The sequence below is a fragment of the Sinocyclocheilus grahami genome, unplaced genomic scaffold (genome assembly GCF_001515645.1).
Source record: "Sinocyclocheilus grahami isolate Dianchi unplaced genomic scaffold, SAMN03320097.WGS_v1.1 scaffold44.1, whole genome shotgun sequence".
Classification (NCBI taxonomy): domain Eukaryota; kingdom Metazoa; phylum Chordata; class Actinopteri; order Cypriniformes; family Cyprinidae; genus Sinocyclocheilus; species Sinocyclocheilus grahami.
This window is the reverse complement of record NW_015505223.1, coordinates 3,030,290-3,038,668: the sequence shown is the minus strand read 5'-3', so window position 1 is coordinate 3,038,668 and position 8,379 is coordinate 3,030,290. Positions and strand designations below refer to the sequence as shown.

At 35.0% G+C, this 8,379-nt stretch overlaps 1 protein-coding gene across 1 annotated transcript in view; it reads left to right on the top strand.

The window, feature by feature from the left end:
* The first annotated feature begins 618 nt into the window (after positions 1-618).
* The window catches only part of megf6b (multiple EGF-like-domains 6b), an 85,516-nt gene continuing 77,755 nt past the window's right edge, over positions 619-8,379 (top strand). Inside the window, exons 1-3 of the mRNA XM_016268295.1 lie at positions 619-956; positions 2,422-2,556; positions 6,294-6,403. Of these exons, the coding sequence (XP_016123781.1) occupies positions 865-956; positions 2,422-2,556; positions 6,294-6,403 (337 nt within the window). The 5' untranslated portion in view covers positions 619-864. The remainder of the gene's footprint in view (positions 957-2,421; positions 2,557-6,293; positions 6,404-8,379) is intronic.

Below are 8,379 nucleotides of genomic sequence, written 5' to 3'. Positions count from 1 at the left end.
AAATCGCATCATAGGACGCCTTTAAATAATTAAAACAAAATGATTTTATAAAATAAAAATAGTACTTAAATATTATAAATATATATTATATTATTAAATATAATAAATTATATAATAAAATATGTCTTTTACTATAACAATTTTATAGATTTTATTATAATTGTATTAAGTTTATTTTTAAAATTTAATTTATTACTTTTTTTTGTTATTTGGCTAACATTCTGGTAAGGTTCTCTCAAAGTTATGAAGAAACGTTCTTCCAGTAACATTCATAAAACATTCGTTAACGTTACAAAAAGTTAGCATGTTGTTTATGCATCGTTCATTGAACGTTTTTTAAATGTTGTTTCAGAACGTCCAGAGAAACATTTGATTATTTATTTATATTATTATTTTCTTTATTTATAACTATTATTTATATTATTTATAACTTTATTTGCAGGTTTAAATAATAATAAATAAACAATGATGTTTTTTATATGTGCTCTCAGACCTTCATTTGACACTGAAATCTGTCTAATAAAGTGTTTTCCTTTGAATTAGGCCCTTTGAAGTGATGCAGTAAATCAGGCTGAAGTAACCAGCTTTACTCTCATTTGTAGTCAGTTAGCTCTTCAGCTGCTTCTGTATTTGTCTGGTTCCTCTCAAAGGACATTCCCTTCACTGCTGCTACAGGAAGACAGAGTGTTTGGAGGGCATTTGGATCTCAGTTGGTGTCTGAGGTGGATCTGAGAGCATTTTCCCTCCTGTCATCTACTGCTGCGCTCTCAGTCCTCTCTCCACGCGCGTTAATATGGACTCAGATGAGTTTGTTTTAACCCCTTAAGTGTGATATTTAGGCGCAGGACTCTTTCAGAACAGCGTATGAGGATGGATATGTTATTTTACTCTTTAATCATACTAATTCATGGAATTAATGCAGCATCCCGTTCTGGAAAAAACCTGATGCCGCACATGTGAGTAACTCTTGGCTTTGATATTGTGCGCGCTTCTCGATTATTATTACTCGTTAGCTTTGAATATCACAATAAATAATGTATTAAATGAACGCATTTACGTCTTATGTTCGTGCTCATATTTAACATTTGCTAAGTTATTTAAATAATGCAAACTACAAAATTTGTATTAATTTTGGAAATTGGCTTTGACGCGCATTTACGCGGATTTATTGATGAATTTGTGAGACGCTGGTTGAGGGAACTGACTGGCGTTCTGGAAAGGTTCAGTAACTTAAATAGATCAATTTAATACAGTTTTAATAACAAAAACGTTAGTTATACATCATTCACAGAACGTATTTCTTCTGAAACTTTTTAAACATTATTACTTCCCAGCTAACATTCTCAGAACTTTGGCTAACGTTCTGAAAATGTTATTTCAAAGTTAGGAACAAACGTTCTTCTAGTAACGTTAATGGAACGTTTGTTCAAAGTTATCTGGTCTTTAATAGTTTACTTAAAACATGAACACAAAAACGTTATTTATGCATCATTCATGGAAAGTTTTTTTCCTGAAAAGTAGTTTTAGTTGGATGTTCATGTGACTTTTTTTAATGTTCCTTCTTGTGTCAGAATGTTTAGAGAACATTCTAAATGAACATTCCCACAGTGTTCCCACAGTTCAGAATGATCAAATGGAATGCTCCCTTAACGTTTGCATAACCAATAAAAAAATGTTTTTAGAAATAATAAAATAATGTTTTATATCGTAATGGGAACGTTAGCAAACAATTTTTAGAACATATTTTAGCAACAAGTTTTGCAATAATTGGAGAACATTCAAAATGAATGTTCACATAATGTTTGCAAAATGATCAAATGAAACATTATCTTAATGTGCATAACGAAGAAAAAACACTGGATGTTTTGAATGTCCTAAGAACATTCAGAAATAACGTTTTCAGTGGTTAACAGAAATGCGTGATCAACAGAAATAACACAGACAAAGCACAGTTTCACTTCTTGGCAATATAATGTAGTGCCAATGATCCCAGACATGACAATAATCGCCTGGAGGTTCACTGTGAACTGATTGAACATTTTTACAGAGTGACTAATATATCAGTTTGGGAACTTAAGCTGTGTAAATCATGTGTATCTTGTCATCTGTTAGTGCAGAGATGATTAAGGTGATACATTTTTACTTATTTTAATGTTCTCTATTGCACAATTTGACTTGGAATGTCTAAGTGATTGACAGTCTTACAACTTGTCCTGCTGTCAAATTCATTCGCGTTTATTAAAATTACATTGAAGGACTATTAGAAATTCCAACTGACTAAATGATAAACGTTTATGATCCTTTATGTTTGGAGTGTTGTGACCTAGTGGTTTAATATCTAGGCTTGTAACCAAAATGTCAAAATGTTGTAGGTTCTTCTGAATCTGCAGGTTAACTGAAGTGTGTGTGTTTTATCTCCAGGCCAAATGTGTGTGCTGAGCAGGAGGTGAAGCTCGTGGCTCAGATGCAGCCATGCGTCCAGGCCTTCACGCGGATGGTTAAAGCCTGGAAACAGGGATGCCAGGGACAGTCGTGGTGCGTGGGCTACGAGAGGAGGTGGGTCTGATATTCACACACCATAAACTCTGAGTACACTGTAAGTAAACTTAAAGTCTGATAAGTGAAAATCATCTGCTACTTGTACTATTTCTACAGGATATAGCATGCATATTTTGTGTAGTATGCACATTTTCCACCTAAATGTAATCTATTCAGAATATAAAAAAAAATAGTATGTAGTATACACTATATGCTGATCTATATGCTGATCATTATGCATTTGTTCAAATCATTATTCCTAATATTATGCGGCAACAGTGTAGAACTTTAGAAATGTTTATTGTTGCATACTGTTTCACATACTTTAAAAATAGTATGCAGTACACATTATATGCTTTGCCGTATGCATTTTTTCAAATCCTTATCTCTAATGTTATGCAGCAACAATGTACTGTAGTACTGTTTCAAATGTTTATTTTTGCACACTATTTAATATATTTAAAAAAATAGTATGTAGCATACACTATATGCCGATCATTATGCATTTGTTTAAATCCTTATTCCTAATGTTATGGAGCAACAATGCACTGTAGTACTGTTTCAAATGTTTATTTTTGCACACTATTTAATATATTTAAAAAAATAGTATGTAGCATACACTATATGCCGATCATTATGCATTTGTTCAAATCCTTATTCCTAATGTTATGCTGCAACAGTGTAGTACTTTAGAAATGTTTATTGTTGCATACTGTTTCACATACTTTAAAAATAGTATGCAGTATACACTATATGCTTTGCAGTATGTATTTGTTCAAATCCTTGTACCTAATGTCATGAGGCAACAGTGTAGCATAGCATTGTTTTAAATGTTTATTGTTGCATGCTGTTTCACATACTTACAAAAATAGTATGCAGTGTACACTATATGCTGTGCAGTATGCATTTGTTCAAATCCTTATCCCTAATGTTATGTGGCAACAGTGTAGCATAGCATTGTTTCAATTTGTTGCATACTATTTCACATACTTTAAAAAATAGTATGCAGTATACACTATATGCTGTGCAGTATGCTTTTGTTCCAATCCCTATCCCTAAATATGCAATAGCAGTGGCCAAGCATGACCCTTCTGAAACAAAAAGGCTATTTTGTTCTCATGCATTACCTTTGTTCTCTAATCAGACTCTTTTAAGTGTAAGGTGTAGTTACACTCTTGATGAAAGTAGCAATTTGACAGGCATCTCCAGAGGGTCTTGCATACCTACAAGATAGAAGGCAAACGCCCTGTGCTCACGCTGTGACACCCCTCCCCTCGGACTGGCTCGTTTTCCTCCGTATACTTAGCATGTGAGAGACCGTAGCATAGCATTGTTTTAAATGTTTATTGTTGCATGCTGTTTCACATACTTACAAAAATAGTATGCAGTGTACACTAGATGCTGTGCAGTATGCATTTGTTCAAATCCTTATCCCTAATGTTATGTGGCAACAGTGTAGCGTAGCATTGTTTCAATTTGTTGCATACTATTTCACATACTTTAAAAAATAGTATGCAGTATACACTATATGCTGTGCAGTATGCTTTTATTCCAATCCCTATCCCTAAATATGCAATAGCAGTGGCGAAGCATGACCCTTCTGAAACAAAAAGGCTATTTTGTTCTCATGCATTACCTTTGATCTCTAATCAGACTCTTTTAAGTGTAAGGTGTAGTTACACTCTTGATGAAAGTAGCAATTTGACAGGCATCTCCAGAGGGTCTTGCATACCTACAAGATAGAAGGCAAACGCCCTGTGCTCACGCTGTGACACCCCTCCCCTCGGACTGGCTCGTTTTCCTCCGTATACTTAGCATGTGAGAGACCTGGGCCCTGCAATTAGGTGCTATAAACAAAGGGCACAGGGTTACAACTCTGGTGCCGAAATGCAGGACTGTAAACTACAGGGAGCGGGAAACTCTGGATCTCACGTTCACAGAAAGCATCATTAAAGGGTGGATAAGAGAGAAGCGCCGCTGATCATAGGCTCATGTGTTTGTGTTTTCACACGTCGGAGCTCATCCACAAACATTATGGCCTGATCTCTCAGTCACTGACTAACCACACACACACTGAAAGACCTTTAATAGCTCACAGAGAGAACAAGGATAAATGCTAAAAGCAGCTGATGACAGACTTACATGTGTACTCATAAAGAAAGTTTACAGGTCTTAATCTTTACCTGTTGGCTAAATGGAAAAACAAATTAAAAACCATGTTTACATGCATAGTCTTCATTTTCTTTCTTTCTTTTTAACAATAGACTGGTTTCTTTTATGGTGCATATACAACAAATACCTTTGTGCTGTTCAATATACTTTTTTTGTGCAAGATTAAGACAGGGGTGCCTTCCTTTTTCTTTTCTTTTATTAAACAGTGGTTTATTGAACAAATTACTCTCTTTAAATAAATGTAATTATAATAAAATTTTTCTTAAAGCCGCAGTTCGTAAGTTTTGCCTCTTTGTCGCCATCTCTGTTTGAAAACCTGGAATTGCAGCAGCTAGAATTATCTAGCTTGTGTTGGTTGTGAGTCGGCGCGGCTCCACCGTATATTGTCATCTGAACAAGCAAGTAACAAGCCTGCCACGTTTGTTCTGACCAACTGAGGAAAAAACGTTTACAGATGTGACGTAATGACGCAGTGCCATGCTTGAATTTCCCGCGAAAACCTACCCATACCACTCAAATGAGAAAACATTATTATAAGCTAACCGTTGTGAATCGGGCTAAAGTAAGGCGATAGTTTTGAACAATGGCTGGTTATGTACTTGCTCAAATATTGATTTCGGATCATTTTTAACCAAAAAAAGTTATGGACTGCAGCGTTAAGGATAAAAATCTACCTCAGCTAATGTTGTAAACTATCGGCAGCCCTATTGCTTGCACATAACTATAATATTAAATGTTACAATTAACAAACTATTAAATTCAATTACTATCTATTTTTAGATGTAACCAACACTTAAAAAAATAGCAAATTGCTGTTTTTTCATTAACTTCTAAATCTAATGAACTACTGACAACGGTCATTAATCAGGAGATTCAAGCATTTCAGAGAGCTGTTTAATAAATTGTATATATATATATGATAAATGCCAAATTTTGATAATTTATGTACAATGCCTGCATGCTATTGGTCAAACCTGCTGAAAGTAAAGACTGGAAAGATGTTATAATTTATATGCAAATTTAAAATGTATGATAAATTTAACATTCACTTTAATGGTATGAGATGACTGGATGCTTTCAACTGATTTCAAACTATTTCAAATATAGTGAATTATATCATAATGCACAATGTTATCAAAAAATCTGAGCAAAGTTTCTCAGTGTGGTGCATTGATGGCAAACAAGTGAATGAATCTTCTTCAGAAGAGACAAAAACAGCAACTCACTTCAACGTCAGACTTATATTATAATTACGTCCATAAGCTTTTAGTGAAATTTGGAGTAACTCATTAATCTGTTGTTTGACCTCTTCATATTTAAGGAGAGAACTATAGTTTCTAAAGTCGAACATCACTTGTTTTGATTTTCAAGGGTATAGAGTTTAGTAGAGGTGCTATGACCTGTCTCTACCAATATCCAGCAACAACTAAATTGTCCCTAGCAATAATTTTGATCAAACAATTAAATCTCTGTTGTCTCCCGTTGTGTACCCACCAATGCCAAAATCAAACCTACACCCTTGATATTAAAAACATAGAAAGATGCTAAAGATTTCTCCCTTTTTCCACTTATTTCCCCCACAGAACAGCTTACTACACTGCATACAGACAGGTGTATCGACAGGAACACCAGACGGTTTACAAGTGCTGCCCAGGATGGTCACAGCTCAACAGGGAGGCCGGATGCCTGTATCGTAAGTCTTCTTTAAATGACACGTGATATAAAATCACAGTATTTACTGAAAATGATACAAATGCCCTTGTATTAAGCATGTGTCTGTGAGCGTTGATGACAGAAATCTGTATTTATGATCATTTTGAGGCCTTTTTTGGACAGTTAATTCCTAATTATGGAGTTGGTCATAGTTATCAGAGTTTTATGCCCCAGGTAATTCATTTTACCATTGTGTAAATGTGTCCAGATTATAGATTAGAGGGTTCTTAAACTTTAACATGAAGGTCCATGTATTTTTTTTTGTGCAACTGTTAAACCATGAAAAGGAACTAGTCACACATGTATCATAAAAGATATTGTATGCGCTCCAAAAAGATAACTAGTCCGTTCTATGGTGCATAAATCAAGAAAAATTAGATCTACCAAAAAACAATAAATGTCCACACACTGGAAGACATGCAATTAGACCAAGGCAAGGGTCTATCACAAAAATTACTTTAACATCTACAGGGTGACAAAAGTGCAAAAAAGTGCAAAGTGTATTAAAAACAGACCGAAGAGCAGACGTGTCGAGGCAAGTCAAGTCACCTTTATTTATATAGCGCTTTTAACAATACAGATTGTGTCAAAGCAACTGAACAGCATTAATTAGGAAAATAGTGTGTCAATAATGCAAAATGACAATAGTAAACATTCATTTTTCAGTTAAAGGCAGTTCATCATTGAATTCAGTGATGTCAACATCCAGCTCAGTTCAGTTTAAATAGTATCTTTGCAATCATTTGCAATCAAGTCAACGATATCGCTGGAAATGAAGTGTCCCCAACTAAGCAAGCCAGAGGTGACAGCGGCAAGGAACCAAAACTCCATCGGTGACAGAATGGAGAAAAAACCTTGGGAGAAACCAGGCTCAGTCGGGGGGCCAGTTCTCCACTGACCAGACAACCAGCAGTTCAATTTCTGAGTTCAAATTAAAAACTTTTTTGTTCAATTTTGAGTTTCATGAGTTTCAGCTCATGTTTTCTTCAGTGCTCAAAGCATGAGCTGAAACGTCTGCTCTTTGGTCTGTTTTTAAGACATTTTTGCACTTTTGTCACTAGTCACACATTTCATTGTTCCCTTTTATATTGTTAACTAAAGCACCGTGAAATTAGGAAATTAGTGTCGAGATTTGCTCTAATCCTCTTGCGTGTGGATTCTGTAGAGTTTTATGGATTAGACTAGAGCCAGTGCATTATCGTGATTTACCAGGGTACAGACAGGAAAGAAATTTGCACAAATTAGTTGCACCACTATTAGTGTGGACTTGGGCAGGTCTCTGAAATGTGCTGAAGAAATCCTGAAGAAATGTATGCATCACGGTTACCACTAAAATATGAAGCACTGAAGCAGCACAACTGTTTTCGACATTGCTAATAATCAGAAATGTTTCTTGAGCAGCAGATCAGCATATTAGAATGATTTCTGAAAGATCATGTGACACTGAAGACTGGAGGAATGATGCTGAAAATTCAGCTTTGATCACAGGAATAAATTACTTTTTAAAATATATATTTAAATTGAAAATAGTTATTTTAAATTGTAAAAATATTTCACAGTTTTTACTGTATTTTTGATCAAATAAATGCAGCCTTGGTGAGCAGAAGAGGCTTCTTTCAAAAACATTTAAAAAAAATCTTACAACCCCCAACTTTTTTAGCAGTAGTGTGATATGTCTATGGGATTTTTGCCATTTTTATTGCATGCCAGGCAAAAATAAGAACAGCAATAGCACACCTCTCCTAAAGCCACATGATTTGAGGCATCATCATGTAGTACAAATGATAAGGGATGAGTTACACACCACATTTTAATACTTAGGGTTGGTGGTTTAATTGAAATGATGAACAAAGCCCTGATCTCACTTTGTCTGAATTTGTTTTACTTTCTAAAGCCAAAGGCCCTGGTCAGCAGCTCATCCCGTCTGCTGTCTGGTCTGGGTGGGGTCTCGTCATT